Below are 27,675 nucleotides of genomic sequence, written 5' to 3'. Positions count from 1 at the left end.
CACTGTCTCGGGTGGGAGAGCCCTTCGTGTGCTTTACTATTATTATTCACGTGATTCAGTAAATTCTGTCTTGCTCATGTTGATTAATGGAACAAACTGAAATTTAAGGCCTCTCTAATCTTGTTTTTAGTGGAAACTTCCCCTTCATCCATTGAGTGCCCCAACATCTCATTCTTTTAAACAAAATTGATAAGCACACGCCTATGTGTGTATATTTATATACCTTCATTTCTAAATAAGAGTGATCTCTTGGAATCAAAAATTTTTAAAAGAAAATGATAAAATGAAAAGCAGTTTAGCAAATAGAACGCATCCATCCACCAAATCTGATAGTTGGGCAGTGCTCTGCTTCCCTAGCCCTCCGCCTCTGTGATGGAGGGAGAGAGGCACGTTTTCTTCCCTTTTCTTCAGTCTTGATCGTTGTCATTGCGCAATGTTCTGTTCCATTTTTTTGTTCTTCCATTGATGCTGTTGTAGTCACTGTTTTCTGGGCTTCTTCCTCTTTAATATTCATGTCGTACAATAATGTTCCATTTGTTTCTCCATTTGCCAGTCCATTAACATCTGCTTTGTTTCCAGTTTTTTGCTGTTACAAAAAGTGTTTCTGTGAATGTGAAACATTTCTTTCTGTCTTTGATTTCCTTAGAATATAGGCACAGGAGTGGGATCTTTAGGTTAAATCATATATCATATTGAATAAACATAATTCCAAATTCCTTTCCAAAATATTGGACCAATTCATAGTCCCACCAACGGTGTATTAGTTAGTATGCCTGCCTTTAAAAGGGTTATTTGTACTCCTGTTCTTATAGCATTAACTTTGAGGTGGCAGAGAATTGTCATTGAACAGCTGTTGATGTTTTGGAAAATACTTCATGATTCAAGATGTTGCAGGTCAAACCACACCAGAGATATTTGCAGAATTTCAGTTCCGCTTTTGACTTCAGCTGATGTTAGTGTGCAGCTCTGTCACGTAATGAAATCTGTCTTAGGATAATATCTTTTCTTTGTTCAGCCCCAATGTTACAGAAGGGTCCTTATTTCTTTTTACTGTGGAGAAGGATGTTCTACAGAAACCATTGACTCCAGAAATGGAGTATAGGTTCTTGAGGATAGAGACCTTCATTTTTCATTTTTGTGTGCTCAATTAACCTCAGTGATTTTTAAGACCCAATTTATGTTGGGACTGCCCTAAAGTGCTGGGAGTTCAGTGACATCTGCTCATTTGCTCAACAAACATTTATGTAAGCGGGAGAAATACAAAAATGAATTCTTAGAATCTCAGCATGGAAGGGGACCTTGGGGATTATTTATTCCAGCCCATAACTGGTGAAGACTCCCTTCTATAAGGAGGCATCTTGTTTTTGCTTCAAGGCCTCCATTCCTTTCTTCTTTAGTAGTCTCCAATTACTTTAGGCAATCCCTGTATGATTTGGTTTCCAATCAGCTCCCTGTTCTAGTTGCCCATTAATGTGGTACCCAGATCTGAACACAACATCCCAGATGTGTTCTAAGGAGGCTGAGATTGTTTAACCTTTGAAAATCCTGCCTGTGAGGAGGGAGGGTGGGACTTTCTTTGTATCTCTAGAATTTAGCACCGTGCATAGCACATAGTAGGTGCTTACTAAATGTTTCTTGACTTGATTCCGTTAACACAGTCGTCTTATCTTTTGGTTTCCTTGTCAAATTGATGATTTCTGCTGTTCTTGTAGCCTGTTAAAACTCCCAGGTCCTCTTCATATAAACTAAGGCATGTTGCCTATCCTCAAAAGAGTTTACAGTTGAATGAATTGTAGCTAATATTTACACACAAATAGAATAACCTAATGTAGATGAAATAGATTTTGCCTGCAGTATTTCTATCATTCTAATTCTCATCTTTCATTCTTCTTTCCATCTCCATCTAACTTTTGTGTTTCCCTTTAAAGACCAGCTAAGTCGCTGACTTCCTCTCTTTTTCTCTCTCTTTCTTTAAAATAACAACAACAGATGTTTGCCATGTCTGGCAAACAAACAGAACTGGCCAGTCTGCTTTTTCTTCAGTTTTTCTTTCCATCTTTTTTCTCACTGGAATGCCAGAGTCCTAGAAGCTGAGAGTAGAGAGGGGTGTTAGCCCAGCCCTTTTACTTACAAATGAAAAAGTAAGAGCCAGAGATAGTGATTGATCCAGGATTCAAATCTAGGTTTTTTTGACTCCAGGTCTGATGATCTTTGGATATTTTGGGCAAATGGTCTCATATATGTGCACAGATAGGTTTTCCCCTCCAGATATCATTTTCTCCCTTTCTCAATCTGTAGTGTTTCAGTTCACAGTATACTAATTTTTCTATTAAATAAACTATTTGTCTATAGGCATACCTCACCTTAAAACTTTTCATGGATGCCTGTATATAAATCTGATTTTTTGGAAAATCAAATGGATCGTTTTAGTGCCCTAATGAAGGCATCTTATACTAAATTAATACGTAAAGTGAAACCACCTAATTTGTTTAAGTCTGACATTTTTTTGCATTTGTCTAAAGTGAGGTATGTTTGTAGAGACCCCACAGGACCAGTTATGTTATTTATAAACTGAGTATTCTTAGTAGTTCTTGGCCTTGAATTTGTTTCGCCCAACCTTCCATGTGGTCGTTCTGCTACAGGACCATCACAGGCAAGCCAGTGGGTTTAGTGTTCAGGAGAGGTTTCTTCTCATGTCTGGTCAGTCTAAGGAGGTAACACCCTTTGGCCTGGGATATATTTATCTTCTTAGTATGGAACATGTGTGTAGTGTGTGTTCTCTTTATTGAAAACTAGGAAGGGGCTTGGAACAACAAATATTTGACCAGAGCAAATTATCCTTATTAAAATGTAGCCTTCTTTTCCCTGTATATATATTTAACATTTTCTTAAATGCGGACACTGTATTAAGTCATGTCTAGAATGTATAGAAGGTTTTGTTCGGTATTTGTGGGGTGGGGTTGTCTCTGTTTGAGCTGAGGTGTGTGAATGACCCATTGATTCCGTGTTGTGCAGGCAGAAACCTCCTTCCCTGCTAATTCTCCTGGAACCTTCCATACCCATTTTAGACCTGCACCTTCGCATTCCTGACCTCGTCTTTGCTTTCCCTTCCATTGTAACAACCTCATTCTCAAGTTCCCTCTGCGTATTACATCTACTCTGATGCTGTTTCCACCTGCTTGCATTCTATGGAAGGGTCTTCATTTCCTTCACCCTCCTGTGAATGCTACTGTCTCTCTCATGCTCTTAGGTACACAGTGTGTGGCTGTAGAGTCACGGTACTCCTTGTTCCTTACTCCCCTCAGCTACTATCACTTAGCATCCCTGTCTCCCTTAATGTATTTCCCTGTTCTTATTGCTAACATCGACCGCCTCCAGGTCATGCCCAGCACTCCCTTTGCTATCAGTTCCACATCAGAAGCCAGCCACAGTTTGTGAAATCATTCCTGTGTCACAGCTCATTCTGCCATTCCAGAATAAGGGCTCCCCTACTCTAGCATCAAGGGTTACCGGCGCTGCTTGTGTGGTGGTGTAGTCAGCTGTCATAGCCGTGCTATGAAAAGAGACAGCCAGCCTTGTTGTTAAGTCATTTTCAGTTGTGTCTTACTCTTCTTGACCCCTTTTTGGACTTTTCTTGGCAGAGATACTGGAGTGGTTTGCTGTTTCCTTCGCCAACTTATTTGACAGATGAGGAAACTGAGGCAGGGTGAAATGACTTGCCCAGGGTCACATTAGAGGTGTAGAGTCCTGATTGGAAGATGAGTTTCCAGCCTGCAGGCCCAGCACTCTATCCTTACGTCTCCTAGCTACCCAGGAGACAAAGGATGTGGACTGCTCGGAAAGCCTGCACCTCAGCCTCACTCCTACCAGTTAATATGTGACCTCATCTCCAAAGTGGAAGTAATTATACTTATACACCCCTAATCTCACAGCACTGTTGTGAGGAAGCTGTGACATACTTTAGAGATATGATGTACGACTACTCTTCAGGGGTCCCTGCGCATTGGAAGGGCTCAGTTTTATCCCAGGCCTCACATGTCACAGTGACTAATCTTCTACCTCTTACCCCCACTACATAAAGGTCAGGTGTGCTATGTTTTACCTCTCCTCCAGGGTTCTCTTTAAGGGAATTTGGTGGATGATGTCTAAGCTCTTTGTCTCTGGCACCATTCCCTTATGGATAGTAGGGGGGGTGTCCCCCAGCACCACCCCTGTTCCATGTAACCAATTAAAAGGAATATTTACTTCAAAGATAGGAAGAATGAACACATGAATATTTCCTCCCCAACACCAAGGGTATCATTCCTACCCTCCTTCCCCTGCCTTTTCTCTGAGGGATTAAGTGGTTCATAGTCTGGAGCTGTTCTTGTATAGCGCAGTCCCAGGTTCCAAGTCCAAAGTTCCCTTTGGGCCCACGTCCCAGACACCCTGGCTTCTTGGTTTTCCCTTTCCGATTGGGCTGACTGCAAATCTGGCTTCTAAGGTCACTACAGCTCAGTTCTGGGTTCAATGGGGATTATAACACCTGTACCTAGAACTGAGAAAGGATGCCCCCCAAAAGACCAAACAGAAACCAAATCCCAAACCCAAAGGATAAACTGGGGGAGGAGGAATAGGGCATCTGCCTGCCCCCCAACTTAGGTCATGGCATCTATGCTGTGGATGAACTTAGATATTCACCTGGCTGCTGTGGAAAAGAGTTTACTTTTTGTCTTTATTTCAAAGCCTGGGACAGGGCCTGGCTCAATCAATGAATGAACTTAGTGATCTGTTCATTTATGCGAATGGTAGGGTAAGGGATTCAGTGGTCAGGAACATTATAAAATTGAACTTATAAAGTAGAGGCTCAAGATGTTGAAGTGAATAAAGCAAGGCTAGGAAACAGGGAGTGGAATGATTGCAGGTTTTTTCTGCATGGAGAGTAACTTTAGGAGCAGTGAGTCACAGGGAGAACTGGAAAGACAGGAGATTATGGTCAACAACATGGGAGTATCAGTGAAGGAGAAGCTAACAGGTTTTCTTTCCTTCTTTTGTGAGGGTCTGTATGGTTTGTGTTTGTCCTTCATTGCCATCAGAGAAATAAATGACATGACTTGCCCTTGACTTTGTTTTGAGTGAGGGAGGGCTGTGCAGGTCATCAGCCTCACTTCTCCCCCAGAGCCATTTGGATCCAGTGACCAGATATTCATCAGGATGACTGGAGATGACCCAGCATACACTGGGAGCCTTGGGCCCTTTAGGCCAAGGTCTTTGCAGGTACTCACTTAGGGTGAGGCAGCACCCCATCGCCACCCTCACTATGTGAGATCTGCAATAATCTGATGCTGTGTATGTAACATTTCCTGTTGGACTCTTATGAGTTATTGGGGTACAGTTAGGGCTGGGTGGCAACATATAGGTATCATATTGATCCCCCTTCCCCACTTATTTTTAGCTAGGCAGCTAGGTGGTGCAGTGGTTAGAGTTAGACTGCTCTTCCCTTAGATACTTAATAGCTGTGAGACCTTGGGCTTCCGTTTCCCCCACTGTAAAATGGGACTATAATGGCACCTACCCTGCAGGACGGTTATGAGTGAAGTGCGCTGCACAGTGTCTGGCACATAGTAGGCTCTGGATTCTTGTTCTCGTCTCTCATTCCATTCTCAATAATTTAAAATCTTTCTGGGGGAAGTAAAGGTTATTGGAAAATAATTTTGTCTCCTTTAAACCCTGTTTCTCCCCTCTGCCCTTGCCTAAGGCCTTGGTGATTAGCCAGTTTTAAAAATGGCTCTTTCTCTCCTTTCCTCCGTTCAGATTCCTTTTTATGAAGATATCTGCAAAGGCATTAAAGCAGGAGACACCTGTGAGAAGCTGGTGGGCTATTCTGCGGTTTACAGAGTGTGCTTTGGAATGGCATGCTTCTTCTTCATCTTCTGCTTATTTACAATCAAAATTAACAACAGTAAGAGCTGCCGAGCCTACATTCACAATGGGTAGGTGGCTGATGGGGGAGTTCCTGTTGAAGTTCAGTCATTTCGGTCATGATCATTTTATAAATGAGAAGCAGCTGAAGTAGCAGGATTAAGCTCATTTAGGGTAACTGTACCCACTGCTACTAAATGCCTGGGGCCAGATTTGAACTCAGATCCTCCTGACTCTAGGCCTGGCACCTCGCTGCCCTAGTTCCCTCCCCTGCCAGTTTCCTTACAGTTCTGAGGAATCTCTGATTCTCTCACACTCCCCCTGCCCTTCGGTTGAAATGCAGCAAGAAGGAGGTGTATTGTGGGGGCTACCGGGATATCCTGCGGTCTAGAGAAATTTAAGTTTAAATTTAACTTAAATTTAAAATTTAAATTTAATCTGAAGTTAGTGAAATGTGGCAGTAAGAAATGAAAAGCACCAAGTTCATGCCTTATGTCAGGATTTTTTCCCAGCTTATTCTTCTGTCTTTTCAGTTTTGTGGAGTTTTTCCTTTAAATAAGACTCCAGAGCCCAACTTTCTGTCATCATAGCCGTAATCATTCGTGTTTCGTTTCAAGAGACCATTTTTTCTTTTCCTTTTTTTAAACTTTTATTTTTAATTATAGAATAAAATAAGCATTTCTATGACATAGTATAATAAAAAGATGATTGCCCATGAAACTGCAATTCTATTATATTATCCCTTTAATTATATAATAAAGTTATCATGTGAATTTTTTTCTTCACTCTCCCCCACCCTACCCTAGAGATGGCTGCCATTAGACGCAGCAGATATGTGTGTATACATATGTAAAATCATCTATACATCTGTTTATCAGTTCTTTCTCTGGTTGAAGGTGGTGTTTTCCTTTATATGTCTTTTGTCGTTGTTTTGAGAGACCTTTTTTCCAAAGGACCAAGCTGAAAGCTCTCCACTTCTTTGAGGATGTCTCTTTTGTAAGCACGTGTTTCTCTTGTACTTTTATTGTGTATTTGACATTTAAATTCATTTCCGCCTTGTTTTCCTCCTTGCCAGATTCTGGTTCATTAAACTTTTGCTGTTGGTTGCCATGTGCTCAGGAGCGTTCTTTATCCCAGACCAGGACACGTTTCTGAAAGGTACCAGTGGGCAGTTGGGGGCTCATGCTTCGTATTTTTACGTGCCTTGTGAAATGAACCAATGGGGTAAGCCAAAAGGCGTTTATTGGTCAGAACAATGGTTTTCTTGGACCTTCATAAAATGACTTGTTTTCTCTCCTTCGTCTGTTTCCACCCAGTCTATAGGTTTTGCTCTTGTTTTCTTTCCATATTATTACATTCTTGCAGTATTCATACTGTGACACTGTAACTTAGAAAACCCCAGAAAGAAGTTCAACATTTATTCCTTTCCGTTCTCTTCCCTGACCTCTCAGCTTCCCGAGGGAAAAAAGACAATCTTTCTAACAAATACGGTAGTCAAGAAAAATGATTCTCTCATTGGTCTTATTTCACAATGTATAGCTCATTCAGAAATGTGGCTTTGTAAGCATAAAATATAATAATACATAAATTTACAAACCCTAATATGCAATAATAATGATATATAGGTGACTTAAGTCTTAAATTGAATTCATTGGTCTTTTTCCTTTGCAGCATGGCGCTATGTGGGGGCCATTGGAGCGTTTCTCTTTATAGGAATACAGCTCATCCTGTTGGTGGAGTTTGCACATAAATGGAATAAAAACTGGTATGTGCCACAGCAGAACCCTGTAGTAGTGCTCGTCAGTGTCAGTTTATACCCAGTGCATGAATGGTCCTTTTTTTTTTTTTTGGAGGTTTCTTAGCCTAGTTACTGTGTTTTTTAAACTTAAAAATATTTTTTTCTTATGTGCGTTAACAAAAAGTTCAAAATCAGTTTATGATCTACTAAATATTAGAGTTATGAAGCACTTGTGGCAGAAAGCTCAGTATAATGTATGTGCTGAGTAATAAACACACGTGTGTTTATATACACATATATGCATATGTTTACGTATGCACGCCTGCCTGTATATATTATCTGTGTGCATGTGCACACACATGTTTACATGTTTACGTATGCATGCCTGTGTATATGTATCTGTGCGTATCTATGCACATATATACACACACATGCACACATGCACACATGTATTTGTAGTGTTGGGTCTTTCAGCTGCACTGCTGACCACCTCCTTACTCTCTGATTACTCCTGTTACTGAGTCAGACTCTTTGGCCAGAATCATTTCATGTGACTATTTTGGGGTTCCCTTTTCCCAGTTGTCTCGGACATCCTGTATCATGTTTGGTGGTGTCCACAAACAGGAGGCAGGATGGTACAAGGAAAGAGCTGTGGAGTTAGAGTGAAATAAGCCACGTTCCAATCTCGGGGATGCCTCTGAACTTTGAGCATTTCTGGGCCTTCCTGTCTTTATCTGTATAAACTGAGAGCTGTGCACCCAGCGGGAGTCCCTTCAGCTCTGCAGTCCTAAATCATGTATGTACATTGATTATAAATTTTTCGTAAGGCTTCATTAATTTTTTTTCTCCAAGCCTTTTTTTCCTCACAAAGTAGCGACATATTTCAAAGAGGGAACTTTACAGTGAAAACCTAGTGTCCTTGGCAGAGTGTCACTTATTTGCTTATAGAACAAACAGTGTTCTCTTGGGACTGCCTCTTGGTTTTTTGGCTCTGTAACGGTTTTCTTACTTCTGAAGCCATCTTATTTCTGGGCCTGTAATATCCATGCTGTTTTGTTGGCTGGCACTTCTGGAAATGGTTGGATTGCTTTAAAACTTTTTAGAAATCACCATGTAAGCAGTTTAAGCCTACATCGTGAATGTCACTTATGTCCTTCCTGACTTTGCAACTGATATCTCAGTGAAAATCCCTTATTAATAAAATTTATACTTCTGTTTTAAAAATAAAGAATTAACTACCTGGGCCAGTAGTAATATCACCCATAATGGTCCAATTTAGTAGGGTTTTTTTCTTTAATCAAGAGCTCATGATGCAGAAAATGGGTGTGTTTCTTCCACACTTTTAAAAGTGATTTTGAGAAAGAGGGTCCCATGTAACACAGTACTGTGTAGACTTTTTTTAAACTAGGAATTTAGAGAGCAGGGAGATTTTTTCCCCCTTAATGAGAACAGTCTTCTGGATTTTCAGTTAAGATTCAAGTACTCCCTGATTTTCCCAGTCTTATTCAAGGACCAGAGCCCAGCCACCAGTTTATACGTCCAGTTTCAGCTTGCCAGCAGTCTGGTTGCTGTCTGCTTCTGCCCCAGCCCCTTTCCTGGCCCCTCTCCCATAGGGCATGCCTATTCATAGAAGAGCCGGGAAGCAAATGCATCTCAAAGATCTTAAAAGAACATTATCCTGACAAGTTTCTTCAAATGTATGGTGTTCAGATTTTTTTTCATCTTCTTGTGAGCTGAGAGCACGGGGCTGGACATGGAGTCAGTAAGACCTTAGACACTTATTAGCTATGTGACTCTGGGTGAGTAATTTAACCTGGTGTTTGCCTCAGTTTCCTCGGCTGTAAAATGGGGATAATGATAGCACTTACCTCTCAGGGTTGTTTTGAGAATCAAGTGAGATAACGTTGGTAAGAAGTGGTTAGCACAGCGCCTGGCATGTAGTGGTTCTGTAAATGCCTGTTCCCGTCCCTTTCCCATCACCATCATCATCATCATTTTAGTTTTTGATAGGGAACAGCTCAAAGCAACGTGTTCTTCCAGGAAAATGTCACTTTGTTCTGAGGGTGGTGTGGGGGAAAGCTCCTTGAAAATATTCATCAGAAGCCCTTTTGGCTGTTTGTCATTTTAATGACTGGAACCTCCCCCCCCCCAATCTCCTCCCATCCCCACCCAGGTCCTACTTTAATGCTTTGGAGTTCTTGAGAGGCGTGTCAGTAGAGTGGAAGCAGTGAACAGAGGAAAGATCATTGCTTCTGGACTCGGAGGACCTGAGTTCAGATCTCATTTCTTCACATCCCTCTTCTGACATTACCTGTGTGAACATTGGACAAGCCACTTCACCCTCTCTGGGCCTCAGTTTCCTCATCTGTAAAATAAAGGGATTAACTCGATGCTCCCTGAGATCTCTTCTATGATCTTAAATTCTACCAGTGCAGAAGAGTTTCAAGAACGTTGAGCTTAGAGTTAGGAGGACCTGACTTCAGATCCTCCCAGACATATCAGCTGGTGACCTGGGCAAGTCCCTCCTTTTCCTCATCCATAAAATGAAGGCCTTTGAGATCCCTCCTAGCTCTAAATAGAAATCCTTCACCATATGAATATAATCCTAGTGACACAGAAGTTGGCAGTTATTTAAAGATCTAATGAGCTAAGCTTTGTGGTAGCTTATCACCACAGTTAACTGCCAACTGATTTGTGTGTGTGTGTGTGTCTGTCTGTCTGTCTGTCTGTCTGTGGTAACATTAAAAAAAACCAAATACAGAATGCCATTCAATCTGTGACTCCTTCCCTTCTCCAGTGATGGTGGGAGATGGGGCAAAGATTAGGCAGTGCTAAGACATCACACTAATGTACAATCATTATCTGGTAACCAGTGGATGATTTCATATGCTACTGGTGAAACCAAAACCACATCCCTATCGGTTATTCACTTGCCTGTCATATAGTACATTACTGTACTTTACAGTTTCGTCTCATCTGCAGATTTGATTGGATGCCTTTAAATAATTAAAAATTAAAAATGATTTTTTAATAATCAATTTTCTGTGTACAGCCAGTTTATTTCCTGGTTGTAATAGAAGTCAAAATAGAGAAGAAAGGGTAATGATGAGATCATGAGTAGTTAGTGACTCCAGTTCAACTTGTTTAAATATTTTCAACTCTGAATAATGGATAGAAGCACCAATCGTTGACTCTGTCACTGTTTCTGTCATGACCACAAGGAGTCCGAAAGAACCCAGAAGCCTCAGTCAGCCAACATTGAATCTCTTTACCAAGTGCAAGGTTGATGTCGTTTACAACCTCATTTGCAAAAACATCTTAGAGCATGACAGCAGATTGAGCTGTTTTGCCTCATAAAACCGCATGAGACGATAACTTGGCATGAGATTCAGTTGAGTCATATTATCACAAAAACATTCATAGATGAAACTGGGAAGCGCCCCAGATAGATTAGCATTTTAATCACAATTTTATAGCGATCTGTTTTTATTACAATAATAGTGAAACGGCGCTCACTCTCTTACCTTTTCATTTGAAGTGCTATGTGTGGAAATGGAGATGACTTTTCAGAAGATGAAATTGGAAACAGCATGTGGACCTGATGAAATAAATAGACAGAAAACTGCCAGGACAGGCACCACAATTTGTAGAGCACCAGGGACCTTTTTTTTTTTTTTGTCTTTGAGATATCTTGGAGAATATGCTAAAAGAATGGAAAAAGGCATAGCCAGTCCTCGTCCTCTGCCCCAAGTCCTTCTCACCCCTTAAAGGCAACCAACGAGACAACAATATGACTCACAGGCCTACTTTATTATCTCTCAAATTTTTGACCTTAGGCAAGTCACTGTGTCTCTGTGGCCTCCATGTCCTCCTCTGTAAAATGAAGTCAGACTAGATTATGTCTAGGAGGTCCCCCTTAGCTCCAAATATATGAGTGATCAGAACAGGATCCAAGCTAAGAGATCTCCAGTAAGGTGGCTGCCATGCACACATATGAGACCCCAGGATATATGTGACCACAGAGGTAACCTTATTTTTAGCAAGATGTTGAATCAACTGAGGTGCAAAATTCAGAAATAAATGTTCTCCTAAGTTTTTATTGTCATAGAAGATGATCTGTATGTAGCCTAAACAAAGTGTGGATTCCCTATTGATAACAAAAATATCCAAATTCTCCTGTTTCCGTATTGTACCGAGAATCCCAGAATAGCCTCCCAAGTGTCAGCGAAATCCACACTAACGTGAAAGAGGTTGCTTAAACCATCCGTGCTTCCAAGTGAATGAAAAATACATTTTCCAGATGGAGACGTAGAAAGTAATTGATAGTTGATTGGATTAGTTCATGTCTTATTTTTTTAATTAATTAATTGATTTTTTTTATAATCTTACTTGTTTTCAGTGTTGTACAATCACTTCCATATATCTTAGATTTATTTTCCCCTCCCTCCCCTTTCTTCCCCCCTACCTCCCCATTCCCTCCTTGAGATGGCATACAACTTTATATAGGTTCTACACATACATTCTTATTAAATACATTTTCACCTTAGTCATGTGACATAGAAGAATTAAAATGAATGGGAAAACTCAAAAAACAAAAGAAAACATAATACAAAAGAAAATGATCTGCTTTGTTTTGTGATTGAATTCCATAGTTCTTTCTCTGGATGTGGAAGGCATTTTGCCTTAAGAGACCACTGGGAATTTTTTTAAGTCCTTGCATTGCAATGTAGTTCTGAGTCTACCAGAAAAAGTCCTCACACACTGTGGTCGTTGCTGTGCACAAAGTTCTCCTGGTTCTGCTCCTTTCACTCAGCATTGGTTCATATAAGTCGTTCCAGGTCTCCCTGAAGTCTTCTTGTTCATCATTTCTTATGGCACAATAGTACTCCATTACATTCATATACCACAATTTATTCAGCCATTCCCCAATGGATGGGCATCCCCTTGATTTCCAGTTTTTGGCCACCACAAAGAGGGCTGCTGTAAATATTTTTGTACTTATGGGACCCTTTCCCATTTCTATGATCTCTTGGGGATACAATCCTAGAAGCGATATTGCTGGGTCAGAGGGTATGTAGTTCATATGTCTTAAACAAGTCCTGCTGATACATAAACTGAGTAGGAAGAAGAGCATGGGCCGGATTCCCTTTTTTTCATCGTCCGGTACTTCCAGCGATTCAACAACAGCATATTTCTTTTATCCCTGTGTTCTTTTAGGAATAAGACATTAACTTGGATCATAGAAGACCAGAAGGGCAGTGGAAAGACTCTTGTTGAGTATAAGTGGGCTGAATGTGGCATGGTCCTGTGTTAAAAACTGTCTTTTGCCTTTCTTTGTAGCAGCACTTAGTAGGGTGCCTGGTACATAGTAGGTGTTTAATAAATGCTTATTGACTGATAGACCATTACTTTAATGGGACTTACAGCATGAAAGACATCATCCAATTAATTTTTTCCTATGAATTTTCTATGAGCTAGTCATGAAACAAGAATTGTAACCCAAAGATGAGTGGTTCAGGATGGTATGATAGTATCCCTTAAATATGGAAGGAGCCAGAATAAAAACATTGCCTGTCCTCTCTGGAGGATATATGGAAAGATGTGGGTAAAAATTATACAGGATAAGGTACCAGGAGGAGCTGTGAGGGGTATCTGTAGGTAGGAGTAGGCCTTATGCCAGTACTCCCCTGTTAGTTCCCTTTTGAGATCCCAAAATGAAATTCTCATTGTGAAGTTAACAAAAGAGGTTTTTACCTCGATATCACCAAGGAACGATATTGGTGAAGATGTAGTAGCACTTAGTTTGAGTTTTGGTACTCGTAGGGCTTCCTTTGCTTCCTTATGGAAGCTTTTCTGGTCAGCCAGTCAATGTACGGTGACTCTGTTGGTCTCAGAACATATACTGAACCTGACAGTACTGAACTGCATATTAGCGGGAGACTGGTATGGACTGGTTATGTTAAAGCGGGGAGAGAGAAGGCACAGGAAACCCTGATAAATATTAATTCTGTTACAGATGTAGATTGCCCACTTTCTAAATCACAGGTCCATCAACGTCATGACTGTAAAAGACTCTGGACCAGTGGAGAAAGGAAGGTCCCACTACAGTGTTTCTCTCACCCGTTGTTTCCTCTGGAGGCGTCTGGTGGCACAGTGGAAACTCTGGGCCTGCAGTCAGAATGTCAAACATGGCCTCAAACATCGAACTAGCTCTGTGACCCTGGGCAAGTCACTTAAACTCTTTTGGCCTCAGTTTCCTCAACTGCAAAATAGGGAAAGCCATGCACTTACCTCTCCGGATTGTTATGAGGATCAAATGAGAGCATTATAAAGTGCTTACCCTAGTGCCTGGAATGTAGCACTTAATAAATGCTGTCATCCTTTTCCAGTTTTTCCTGCTTTTTCATCTTTGAATTGGAGATAGTTTGTAGTCAGTAGTTTGAGTCACCACAGAGTGGTTGTCATCCTGTCTTTCCCGTTTTCATTCATCTTTGGTTCCAGTAACTTTTATCTTGGGTTCCTTGAATGTTTTCCAATTTTGTGAAAACAGTGAGAAAATTCTTGTTCTCTTTTTTCTTTGCTGTATTTCTTGAGAATGAGGTTGCAGAAAGTCAGATGACGATGATTCACGAAATATTTTTCTTCCTTTTGTTTCTCTCTGTGTCTCTTTTTTTGTGTGAACAGTTTCTGAAGGTTTGGAATCATGTCTTTTTCCCTTCTCTCTCTCACCAATATTAAGATTTTTTTTTTGATAGGTAATTTTTTTTCCCTGTCAACATTGGAAATCATACTTAAAGTCTCTCTGCTTTTCTTTTGCACAGTGTTGTCCTCTCCTCAGTTTTTTATGTATAAATCCTCCTACTTGCCTTTTCTCCTAAATTTTCCAGGCCTCCATTTGTCATCATTATACTTAAAGTTCTCTTGCTGCCTCCCCTTACCTGTAGTGAATGGTGAGGTATAGAAAACATGACTTTGAATGATGGTAGTTTGGTCACAACCCTGAAGAGAAAGATGCTTCCAGGGCAATTCTGAAATCAGTTTGGATCAGTGTATGCATTTATTAAGTACCTACTGTGTGCCAGGTATTGTGCAAGGTGTTAGGAATACAGAAAACAAAAATGGAACAGTCTTTGCTCTTAGGGAACAGATGGCCCACTTAGGGGGGAAGTGACATCTGTACAGATAAATCAATAGAAAATATATACAAAGTAATTGGTATTAATAAACAGGGTAGGGGTGGGGAACCTGTGACACTGAGGCCACATGGCCCTCTAGGTCCTCAAGTGTGGCCCTTTGACTGAACCCTTATTTTACAGATGAGGAAATTAGACTGCAGGTTCCCCACCCTTGAACTAGGGAATTCAGGAAAAGGCCTAAGGAAGGAAGTTGAATTGATGAGATCTGTGAGCTTCTAGAGAACATTGAAGGTATAGGGGATGAACAGATTATGCCAAGTTTGGCTTGAATGTGGCGTATGTAAAGGGGTCCAGAGGCTAGATTGTGAAGGGCTTTAAAAGCCAAGAGGACTTTGTTTGGACAATTGGTGACTCAGTAGAGAGAGAGCTGGGCCTGGAGTCAGGAAGACCCGAGCTCATATGTGACCTTAGATCCTTACTAGCTGTGTGACCCTGGGCAAGTCACTCACCTTGTGTTCGCCTCAGTTTCCACATCTGCAAAATGAGGATAATAACGGCACCCACCTCTCAGGGTTGTTGTGAGGATCAAGTCAGATAATTGTCAAGCGCTTAGTGCAGTGCCTGGTGCACAGTGATCACTCCATCCAGGCCAGCTGTTGTTTATCCTAGAGGCCATGGGGAGCCAGCCCTCCTTAAGCTTCTTGAGCAGGGGAATGACATGGGAAGACCTAATAAAACCACTAGGTACACGTATAACAAGGGAAGCTTCTTGGACAAGCGCCTTGGAGAAGAACTGCCTTGAGTATGTGCCAAACTCATCCTACTGTATCATGTAATCATTAATGGTCTTCCTTTCAGGGCTTCATGAAGATGTCCCCCAGTAGAAACATACGCATTTCCCAAACCCAAAAGCTCTGAACACAACCATCCATCTAAGCAGGGGTGGTGGCCATGCGGGGGTCCCAGAGCTGGCCCTGGCCAGAAGTAGAAGGCCAAAGCAGTTTCTAGTGGGCATTTATGAGATTCTTAGAGATGAAGGGGGTCAAACATTTCCCAGCCCATCTGGTATGGTCACGGGGTGCATTCATTTCAGAAAGCCAGTGTGTGACTTTTGTGCCACTTGTTACATCATCCTGGGGGCTGAATACAAGGGATTTATTACTCCAAGAGTGTATTATGAGACCAATGATTCTCTGACTTCTTCCTTTCTTTTCTCTCCCCTTCTTGGAAATAGGACAGCAGGCACAGTTCACAATAAGATGTGGTACGCCTTTCTCGCCCTGGTGACTCTTCTCATGTACACGATCGCCGTGGGAGCTCTGATATTGATGGCCTGGTTTTACACACGGGAGGAAGGCTGCTTGCAGAACAAAATTTTCATTGGTGTCAATGGAGGCCTCTGCCTGCTCATTTCCCTGGTAGCCATCTCGCCCTGTGTACAAAATAGTAAGCATGGTCACTGAGACTTTTTCTTCCTTCCCTTCCCTCTGCCTTATGGTCTTGGAAGCCCTCAAATATTGACTTAGACAACCACAACCACAAATTAGCCTTGTCTATGTTGTATTTTTACTTATTTTGTCAAATATTTCCCAGTTACATTTTAATCCGATTCCAGCATTAGGAAATAGGAACCTCAGCTCTAGAACCGTGTGGGTTTTCATTTGAAAGTATTGTCATTTATTTACTAATGTGGTGAGGTTGATGGCAATAGAATTGGAAATCCCAGTGTATAATCCCGGTGTACACTAACGATACCATGTGTATGTACATACGTACTATATATATACACTGTACATATATATACACACATATACATACATACACATAGCTGTATTATATGTAACATATAACATGGTGTATATACAATGTATAGTATTTATAATTGCAGAACACAACGATTAGGAGTCAGGACTAGGACTGATTAGTCAATCAGTAAGTATTTACATAACACCTGCTAGGTTCCAGGGATACAAACGTAGCACAGTAAGACTTTCAGTATTTAAACCTGATTTTGTCAGTTAACAAAATTGTGTGCCCTGAGGCAAATCACTTAACTGATCCTTGTGTCAGAAAGGACTAATGGCATCTATTCTTACCCACTTTTGAGTTTGAAGATTATAGGTGTCACAGTGCTTTGAAAAGTTGAAAGTACAATTCAACCAGATATATTAAGCACCTTCCCTTAGCTAGGCACTCTGCTGTGTGCTGGGCATTCAAGGACACAAACAGTGTTTGTCTTCAAGGAGTTTGGAGGGTGTAGAGATCTGGAAAGACCTGTGTGAGTTATTAATAAAGGAGTTCGTAATTCGGGGTCCATGGGTAGACTTCAGGGGATCCATGAATTTGAGTGGGGAAAAAACACACTTTTTATTTTCACTAAGCTCTACATTTAAAATTTGCTTCTATCATGAATTTTTAAAAATGCACATCCTTCTGAGCAGAGGCTGCCAGTGCAGTCCATGACCTAAAAGGTTAAGAACTTCTGGTTTAAACATATTCAGGGGACACTCTCAAGTCTGAGAAAGGCACATGAGAGTTATCCATGATAGGCGTCCATGACAGGCAGTGCGTTTTTCATTCAGTTTGCAAGATTCGATAGCATGGTGAGTAATTGGCGAGTCCTTTTTATAACTGTGGTGTCCTCATAAATCCAAAAAAATCGCACCGGAAATGATTAGTCACAAAACAGGTTTAATGATCCCATGTAGGAGCTAACATTTCTAAATCACAGCTCAGTCAGCCTGTTCATTTACAATCCAGCCTCTTAGGAGCCAGGGACACCTCTCTTTCTTGGAGCCTGGCTTCCAGTAGATTTCTTCCTTAATTGGTATCTGTTTTGTTCTTTGCTCAAGGCTCCATCAAGCATTAGGGCCTTTGCTCTTTTACAGATGAAGAAACAGTTGTCTGACCCCCTATCCCCAAGGGACTGATGTGCATCTATCTGTGGAAGAGAGTTTGTGGTGCTTTGTTCCCAAGATATCTCTTTTATGTTATTCCATGGAGCCACTAGGGATGTCTAATAATTGGAGTAACACTTTTGTGCTTAGGGATCAGATTAGGTTTCAGGCTGGTTATGTTTCAGCATTATTATCATGAGGTGCTGGCAAAAAAACTCTAGCATTGTGGACCAGAATTTATGCAAGTTCCTCCTAAAAATATATTAATATATAATAAATGCAATATGATGTATAATATATAATATAATACATAATAAAGAATATCGTAAGTAAAATTAATATGTAATTAAATATATAACTATATATTTAAACTCTATTAAATTAAAAAAACATTATCAAAGTTAATTATCGCTGAAAATTCTAGATAGTAGCAGAAAGTACCTTTTGTGTAAGAGTATATGTAATTTCCTTCTGCCCAGTTCCTTTCAAACTATGGCAGGCCTCTAATTTTAGAATCAGGTAGTTTTGTTAGGAGCCTGTAAACCCAAATTCAGAGGAGATCCACCAGGAAAAAATGATGTTTCCCCTTCCCAGATGTTTGTACCAAATTCATAACAGCATGGTACAGCATAAAGCATTTGAATTTGCAGTCCAAACCCTGGATTGGAATCCTGGCCCTCTTCTTGACTAAGTCTGGGACCTTGGAGCTCAGTTTCTATAACACAAAGGGGTTTGACCAGATGGCGCCTAAGCCCTCTGTATTCTGGCCTCTAGGGTTGTCTGACCATGGACCTCTTCTCCTTTACAGAGCAGCCTCATTCTGGGTTGCTGCAGTCTGGCCTCATTAGCTGTTATGTCACGTATCTCACCTTCTCAGCTCTTTCCAGCAAACCTGTGGAGACAAGTAAGTGATGCTTCAGCTGTGTGGAGTGTGTGTGATTTGTGGAGGAAGGACCTTGCCTTCATGTTTATAAGTTGTTTGAAAACATAAAAATTCAAATGAGTTGTTACTTGGAGGTGTTTTAGCCTAATGAAAGCCTTAATTGTGAATACATCAGGGATGATTATTTGTTTCCCTTTGGCTGTTCTGAAGCAAAGGCAGCAGCAGGCTGCCAGCTACTTATTTGTTGGCTGGTCTGATATCCCTTGATAGGAGCCGGTTTTACTATATCCATTCTAAGTGGTTGACCTTGCCAAAAATTTCTTTAGTAAGAATGTTAGAAAGGACAGCGAGGTGGACCTGAATTCAAATCTGGTCTCAGACACTTACTAGCTGTGGGACTCTGGTTAATTAATTTAACCCTGTTTGCCTTAGTTTCCTCATCTGTGAAATGAGCTGGAGACTAAAATGGCAAACTACGTTAGTAGTTGCCAAGAAAACCCCAAATGGGTCCCAAAGAGTCAGACATGACTAACAGACTAAACAACTGCAGAATTCTTGCTGTGAACAAAGATTGAACTTAGCCAGTAAAATTTTGCCTGCTCTGAACTTCAAGCCATTTACTTTTCTTTTAGGCAAAGCAGTGATTCATCTTTATCAAAGCTCTCTTTATTGTATAAAAGCTTAAGCATGGCTTCCGGGTTGTGCATAAAATAGATGAATCTCCTTCTCTGATTAAATTCATCACAAAGTCTACATCTTCCCTTTTGGATTGAGAGAATTTTGGAAAACTCAGTATGTACTGTCCCTTTTTTTTTCTATATAGCTATTCAGAAGAGGAAGAGTTGATGGTAGAAGACTCAGATTATGTTATTAAAGGACTAGCTCTCAGTTAAAAATAACAAAAACCCAAAAGACAAAGAGGACATCCTGGATGTTTTTGCTTTAAGCCTAATTTCTTTCGTGGCTTTTCACAGACCCAAGGTCTTGACTGTTGTGCTACTTGGTTATGGTAAAATGGTGGAAGTGCTACAGCAGCGATGAGAGCTCATTTATTTTTAATTTCTAATGGTTCTACTTAGACAGAAAATGCCTATTTGGGGCTGAGATCAGTGCTCTTTAGAAAAAGATTTTTTCCACTGGGCTGGAAACCAACAATGTTTTTAAAGCGCAATTGCTCGTCCTAATTTCAGTGCAACTTCAGATACCTAGGATGTGCCTGTTTGTGAAATGGTTTCTAAGGTGATTTCAGATCTGTATTAATTATATATGGTCAGAGCTGGTAATGAAGCCCAGCTTCTGTATTCAGAATTGGGGTCCATGTGGACCAGGACATCGGGTAATATTAAGGAAGTTAGGATAAAGTAGATGCCATGATTTTTCAGAAAAGTTTTTCTTTTAAAAGGGCCTACCTTAAATATTTTCTTGAACTCTCCTGCCTTCTTCTTAGGAAGTACAGAAGTAACAAAATGAAATAAAGGTGCCTGCTTTACGGGGTATTCACAGAGAAGTAACCTATAAAATGACACCAAGCTATTAGTATAATTGTCTAATACAGAGGTCATTGAAAGTGTGTGAGTTTCCTCATCTTCTTTAGAAGAGATGAAGACATGAGCCTGTTGATTTTTGGAAATGTAGGACTTATGGTCACTTCAGCTCATCTTTAGGGCAGCTCCCAGCCAGAGCAGAGTCCAAGGACTTGTTCCAAATAGGGATTGCACATCTCCTGCATGTCATTTCCTTTCCTTGGTGTACCCCGAATAAGGAAGTGAAGTAGGGTTGCCATCTATTTCTCTAGAGAAATACCTGTAAGTCTATCTTAGACAATGTTTGATTTTGTAGGTCAGAGCCTCTCATGGGGCTCATCCTTTGGGATTCTGAGGGAAGGCAAAGGCTGGGTTTTTGTTGTTGTTCAGCCTTCTCCTCTGACTCTTTGTGATCCCATGGACCATAGCATGCCAGGTCCTTTCATCCTCCAAAGGCTGTCCAAACTCATGTTTTTTGCTTCCATGACACCCTCTATTCATCTTATCCTCAGCTGTCCCCTTGTCTTTTATCTTCAACCTTTCCCCAAATCAGGGTCATTTCCAGTGAGCCCTGTCTTCTCATTATGTGGCTTCGGCTTTAGTATTTGTCCTTACAGTGAATAATCTCAATAGTTTCTGTAAGAATTGACCAGTTTGATTAAGAGACTCCTGAAACTGGGCTAGCTTTTCCCTGAATGTTGTCATTTGTTCTGTGAGTTGATGGGAAGCTACTCCTCACTGACTGTGGTTACTATTTTTCCTTTGTAAGTTTTGGATAAAAACCAGAAGAACATAACAATTTGTTCACCTAACTTCGGCCAGGAACTCTATAGAGATGAAAATCTGGTCACGGGCCTGGGGACTACACTCCTGTTTGCTTGCATCTTATACTCGTGGTAAGTACCCGGACTTGATTGTGGGGGTAGCCCTGAGGACGTAAGGCAGAGGTGCTAGTAGGGGTGTGTGGAACAGTTAAATCCCTATGCCAGTTTGATTGGTGGTGCTAGCAATGAAAAGACAATGCTGGGTATTCACCCATGAGGTGAATCAAAGAGAGGAGCCGTGGCGTTTATGCTTCCCTGAATAGCACCTTTGGGCAAGACCTCCCAGGTGGCTCCATTTGGGGAGTTTTAGCAACTTTATAATCCAAAGACATTCCTTTTCCTGTTGATAGAGATGGTATGTGAGCTGCACATGCCGCCATTTTGTAAACCATCCAGAAAAGATGGGAAGGTTTCATTTCCTTAGTGCCAAAATCCATGATTCAGCACTCCAATAGTCTTGGCAGCTCCTTAGGCAAGACATGGAAGCACAGCACTCTTCTGTCTTTTGTCCCTGGTATGATTTGCTCCATCACTAAGCAAAAATAATAACCTGAGTGAAGAGATCAGAATCAGGAAGGGAGAGTGAAAAGATAAATGACTTATTATAGAGGTAAGTTGAGTTCAGGATATAGACTACCTTTAGTGTACCATGAGCCTATCACTGCATTTTGGTCCACATATTTGGTTTCTGTATGAAAATTCACTTTATCCAATGAACCCATCTTAACCTTCCCATTACAGAAATGAAATAATCATGAAGATAATGGTGTATTGTTGGAATTCCACTCTGATCTTTAACCTTTTTTACTTTAAAAAAATTTACAATTTTTAACCTTTTAAAATTTTGAGTTCCAGTTTATCTCCTACCCCTTCCTCCACCCACTGAGAAGGCAAGCAGCCTGATAGCAGTTACACACGTGAAATCATTAGCCATGTTGCAAGAAAAGAGCAGTAAGGACAGAGAAAATCAGAAAGTTGTGCTCCAGTTTGTACTCAGAGTTCATCTCTCTGGAGGTGGATGGCATTTTTTCACAATGAGTCCTTTGGAATCGTCTTGGATCCTTGTATCGATCAGAGTCGCCAAGTCTTTGAGGGTTGATCCTTGCACTGACTTTCTCTCAGGGAATAACAATGATAGATAGCTCACGTTTATATAGCCCTTCAAGGTTTTCAAAATATTTCATGTAAATGAACTTCATTTCATTTTCACATCAACCCTATGAGTTAGGCTATTATCCTTTAACCCCATTTTATAAGAAGGAAACTGAGGCTCCAAGAATGTGAAGTGACTTGTCCAGAGTTACGTATCTCTCATCTGAGGCAGAATTCAGACCCTGATGTCACACCCATCTCCGTTTCTTCTCTGTCCCTTGTGATGAGCGGGAATGGGATCTCAGATTTACAGGGAGAAGAGACCTTAAAAACCATGTAATATGTACCCCCTCATTTTAGGGGTGGGGCAAAATACAGGCTTAGATTGATAGATATGTTCACACAGCTAGTAAGTGGCAGAGCTAGTGAATTAGGATCATTGACTTGAGCCATTTGAAAGAGGGCTCCTCATGGGAATTCTAGGGTGGTGGTTTTTTTTTTTTAAATAAGGAGACTTGGTTATTTCTCCTACCCATTTCAAGTTATATTTGGTAGCAAAGACCTCTCCAAATCAAAAATTAAGTGTAAGTCAACATCCCCACTAAGGAAAGGAAAAGGAGAAAACCTGTGTCTAAGACTTACATATCCCAGTGGGTCTTATTAGAAGATATTCTCTACAGCCAATTGAGGCCTCAGGAGGGCTGAAGTTGGGAGGCAGGCCTGTGGTATTCCAAGTCTGCATAGTAATTGGGGTCATGATGTGATGGTATCTCCAAAAGTTTCTCCCCTGCTCTCACCTTTTACTCAGGAAAAGTCACGTGCCTACTGAATATTGAAAATCATCTCTCAGTTTTCTAGGGTTCTGGGATGGTGATTGGTGGTGAATAAGAGCCTATCTACTACTACTAGTTCCAGAGCTAGACTTTGGGATTTGGGGGCATCATAACTGGTTGAAAGGGACGAGGGGCATCGTATTGAAATGCCCACCCTTGGTCATCTGCTTGGGATCTGCTAAGGGTAGGTAAGTAAAGAGTGGAAGAGAATTCGTGTGAGATTTCAGATGCTGTGAAGCTGTTTGAGCTCAAGGGAACGCCTTTCTCTGAAGTTATAATCAAGAGAGACAGAAAGAAAGGTTTTAGGGGTGAAAGCAAAGCATTCATAACTACATGGAGTGCTCCAGGATAGTAACCACTTAATATGGACAGCGTGGGAGAAGGCAGCTCAGTGACCTAGTGAGTAAAGTTTTGGGTCTGGAGTCAGGAAGATTCATCTTCCTGAGTTCAAAACTGGCCTCAGACACTTATTTAGTCACTTAGTGTCTACTAAGTGGCATGTTTACTTAATGGTATGACCCTGAGCAAGTCACTGAACCCTGTTTACCTCAATTTCCTCATCTGTAAAATGAGTTGGAGGAGAAAATGGCAAGCCAATCTACTATCTTTGCAACCCCAAATAGGGTTATGAAGTGTTGGATACAACTAAAATGACTGAACAAGCGCAGCAGCTCTTGTGTATGGGAACCTTCCCAGGAAGTTCTTGCCGTTGTCAGGATGATGACCATGGGTTTGAGGGTGAAGAGACTCTTCCCTGCTCCAGGGATCTTGAGGTGATTTGGTGGCCTGGATTTTTGATTAAGCTTTCATGAGCCATTCCTCAAGTTCTAAAACCTGTTAGGGATAGATAGTGAACACGTTTAACACTCACTCAAGGCCTTTGATTCTTTAGTTCATCTACTGGCATGTCTTCCATCTCTAAGATGGCCCCAAAGGCACTTGTCTGTAGCTACAAATCAGTTCTAAATCCAGCCCTCTTTCCACTGTAGTATGTGCACATATAATTAATATGTAAGGTGTCATTAGGGCAATTAAGAAGGTTATCATTAAGGCAATCTGTGTTTGCAATTCCACCTTTGAGTCTGTGTATGAGGTGGAGACGACATCTGAAGTGCTGATGGCTGGTTATCCACATGAACTGTAATCATCGTAATAATAGCTGACGTATTTACACTTCAAGGTTTGCAAAGTGCTTCTTACGTGTTATCTCCTTCGATCCTTACAACAGTTCTGAGAAGTAGGTGCTATTATTATCCCCATTTTACAGATGAGGAAACCAGTGTCTCAAGCAGGATTCATAGTAGTGTCTTCCTGCCTCCATATCTAGCACTCCATCCGTTGTACCACCCAGTGCAGAAAATGTAGGAGACTGAAGAGGATAATGAGGGAGGGGTGGCCGCTACCAAAGATAAGGGATTGCTGGCCCTGACTGTGAGCCCGTGGGACTGTGGGAAACTAGGGAGGAGCAGGGCTGACACAATATAAGAGACCATGCTTAGCAAGTGAGGGACCCTCAGGTGAGTCACTAGTGACGACTCCCAGGAAAGGAGCCAGTATGCAATAAAACCCTTGGTCTCAAATGTCTGTACGCAGATGCCCAGAATTTACCTGGCAAACAAGAACTAGATTTCTTATTAATACAAGGAGGCAAAGCCTCACAGGAACTACTGAGTGATAGAACCAGGATTTATAGACAGCTAGGTAGGGTAGGAAATAGAGCCCTGGCCTTGGTATCAGGGACACCCGAGTTCAAATCCTGCCTCAGACCACTTGCTAGTTTGTATGATTTAAGACAAGTCTCTTCTCCTCCCTGTGGGCACAGTTTTTTATCTGTGAAATGGGCATGACAGCAGCTACTCTGTAGGTTTGTTGTGAGGATCGTGTAAAATGCTTTGCAGACCTCAAAGAGCTGTAGAAGGGTGAGTTATTATGGTGATGGTGGTGATAGCTGGAATGTGTTTCTGAGATGAATGAAAGACCTTTTCCAAAAGAAGTAAGATAGCACAAAGGTGAGTGGTTGGGGAAGGAGGGTTCTGTTCATGTTGTTCACTCATGTGAAGAGGTCCGAGACCCTGAAAGAGGAACATAACAGATAATGTTTAGTGAAGGGCAGTGGACTCAGGAGCAGGGGAAATGTATTTATTTATTTTTCTCAGTCTACTACAGGAATATAAAAATATAAGTAGTGGGGGACCACTGGTTATCCAGACATCCACTGAATGCCTCTCTCTAGACTTGAATTCAATGGTGAGGAGGCAACAGTGATTTCGGTTAGGACTTGGGTTCCAGTCTCTTCACTCACTACCATGTGTGACCTTGGGCCAGTCCCTCAACTTTTATGGACCTTTCCTCCTCTTTAAAATGGGGTTGTACAAAATGACCTCTGAGGTCCCTTCTGGCTTTGGGTCTATGGTCCTACGAACCTGTAATTTTATTCTACAAAAGGTGTAGAGGAAGCAATGAAAAACCTGTACCAAATCTGATTACCACTAATAGGAATTGGTTGGAAATAAGGGGACCCTTGGGGAGAAGTGACCCTTCCCTCCATAACTGGTGATAGAAAACAAGAGGAAAGCCAAGTATAATCTGACTTAATAACTTAGATTTTCGGAGACCAGATTTCAAAGGGCTTGGAGGAAAAATAGTGAGATTCCTGTGGAGGATCATGAGTTTAGAGTTGGAAGGAATCTTATAGATCCTCAAGCCTATCTTCCTCGTTTTATAGATGAACTGAGGAGTATTTTCTAGATGAGCGGAGAATAAGTGACTTGCTCAGGGTCACTTAGCTAAGAAGTATCTGAGAATATGATTCGAATGTTGGTCTTCCTGACCCCAGTCCAGTATTCTGTCCAGTGTGGTAAACTGCATCTCTGAGAAGGAAGGTTTTTCTCTCCGCAGTGCTAACATTTCCCATGAGCACATCACTTGTTGGAAGTTGGCAGGAAAGAGAAGCAGCTTGTCGGGGTAGTTAGTGATTAATATTTAGGATAATAGCAACCTCCTCTAGTTCTGCATAGACTAACTTTACTAAGCAAATAGTTCAAGTTTGTGGAAGGAAAGGACAGAATGGAATTTAGGTTCGGAGTGGGCCATGGCAGCCGGGGCAGGCCCACAGTGGATCAGTCTGATGCATGAACTTTCACTTTCCCATTTTTTTTGCACACTATAAAGAAGTTTTTAATAATTGGAGGATGGAGAATGGGAGAGGGAGGGTCTCTTTTCAACTCTGATGTTTGAAAATCTCTTTTTTCCTTAATGGTATTTAATGTTTTTCCCAATGACACGTAAAGCTAGTTTTCAACATTCATTTTTGTAAAATTTTGAATTCCAAATTTTTCCCTCTTCCTCCCTCCTGTCTCCTAGGCAGCAAGCAACGTGATCGTGATTATACGTGTACAATTATGTTAAACGTATTTCCACATTAGTCATGTTGTAAAAGAAAAATCAGAATAAAAGGGAAAACCACGAGAAAAAAACAACAAAAAATAGCCTCCTTCCATCTGCATTCAGACTCCATAGCTCTTTCTCTGGATGTGGATGACATTTTGCCTCGAGTCCTTTGGGAATGTTTTAGGTCCTTGCATTGCTGTGAAGGGCTAAGTCTATCAGAAACAGTCCTCCCACACTGTGGCTCTTACTGTGTACAATGTTCTCCTGGTTCTGCTCACCTCACTCAGCATCAGTTCATATAAATCTTTCCAGGTATTTCTGAAGCCTGCCTGTTCGTTATTTCTTATAACAGAGTAGTATTCCATTACATTCATATGGCACAGCTTGTTCAGCCATCTCCAGTGGATGGGCATCTCCTTGATTTCCAGTTCTTGGCCACCACAGAAAGAGCTGCTATAAATATTTTTTGTACGTATGGAACTTTTTCCCATTTTCATGATCTCTTTGGGATGCAGAATTGGCTTTCTTTGGTAATCGTATGCATTTTATTTTGTGTATTATTGTGAGAAGGGGGGCATAGGCTTCACTAGACTGCCAGAGGGGATCCATGGCAATAAAAGAGTTTAAGAACCTCTGTTCTAGACCTTTCTTGTCCTAATTTAAGTGGCCATCCGGGGTTACTAAGAAAACACTGCTTTTTATGGTCACTTCCTATGGATAGTTTGCCATAAATGCTGATGTCCCACTCTAGCCATCCTGCTTCCGTCCCTCTGCCTCCAGCTTCACGTAGCATCTACCTCTTCTCTTTTTAGAGACCTCATAGGGAAACATTGACAACTATTTTTCCATGGTGGTTCGAAGTATAGGCCTTCTTAGAGACAGGAAGCTAGACCAACATAGATGCTTTCCGTGATTAAGTACACACAGTCCTATAATTAGAAAACAATGCGTGACGTGAAATACTTCTTGAGTTTAAGGGAAATGCTCATTTGCCATCCTGCTACCTTGGGGGTAATGTCATTAAAGATGTTAAATTGGTGTTTGTTCATGAGTCTGTGTTTGGACTTATATCAGAATTCCAGGTGGGATTTCCTGGTGCTTGAGGTGGAGAATCAGTTTAAAAAAAGGTGGGGGAGAGTGTGATGGGTTTGGAGTGGAGCATCATTAGAAGGAAGGAAGCAGGCAGAAGTAGAGATTAGCGGTGGCAGCATAGTGTGGTAGAAAGGAGTCTGAATATGGAGTTAGAAAAACAGTCTGGGCCTCAGATTGGAGTTAGCTGATTCTCTAAGGTCCTTCTCAAATCCTAATCTGTGACCTTGAAGTTAGAAGACCTGAACTCTAACCATGCCTCAGCTATTTACTAGTGTAACCATGGATAAATCACCCCTTTTCTTAGTTTCTTTTTCCTCAGCTGTAAGAGAGAAACACTACCTAGCTCACAGAGTTGTTAAACGTCCT

General features: G+C 41.2%; 1 protein-coding gene across 6 annotated transcripts in view; it reads left to right on the top strand.

The window, feature by feature from the left end:
• SERINC5 (serine incorporator 5) overlaps window positions 1–27,675 on the top strand; it is a 106,863-nt gene that overhangs the window by 61,655 nt on the left and 17,533 nt on the right. For all 6 annotated transcript variants that reach the window (XM_072606446.1, XM_072606445.1, XM_072606444.1 and 3 more), the window contains exons 3-8: window positions 5,794–5,972; window positions 6,977–7,059; window positions 7,573–7,666; window positions 16,010–16,221; window positions 18,481–18,576; window positions 20,848–20,974. In XM_072606446.1, coding sequence (XP_072462547.1) covers window positions 5,794–5,972; window positions 6,977–7,059; window positions 7,573–7,666; window positions 16,010–16,221; window positions 18,481–18,576; window positions 20,848–20,974 — 791 coding nt within the window. The remainder of the gene's footprint in view (window positions 1–5,793; window positions 5,973–6,976; window positions 7,060–7,572; window positions 7,667–16,009; window positions 16,222–18,480; window positions 18,577–20,847; window positions 20,975–27,675) is intronic.

This window comes from Notamacropus eugenii, chromosome 4 (genome assembly GCF_028372415.1).
Source record: "Notamacropus eugenii isolate mMacEug1 chromosome 4, mMacEug1.pri_v2, whole genome shotgun sequence".
Lineage (NCBI taxonomy): Eukaryota > Metazoa > Chordata > Mammalia > Diprotodontia > Macropodidae > Notamacropus > Notamacropus eugenii.
This window is presented reverse-complemented; position numbering and strand designations above follow the sequence as displayed.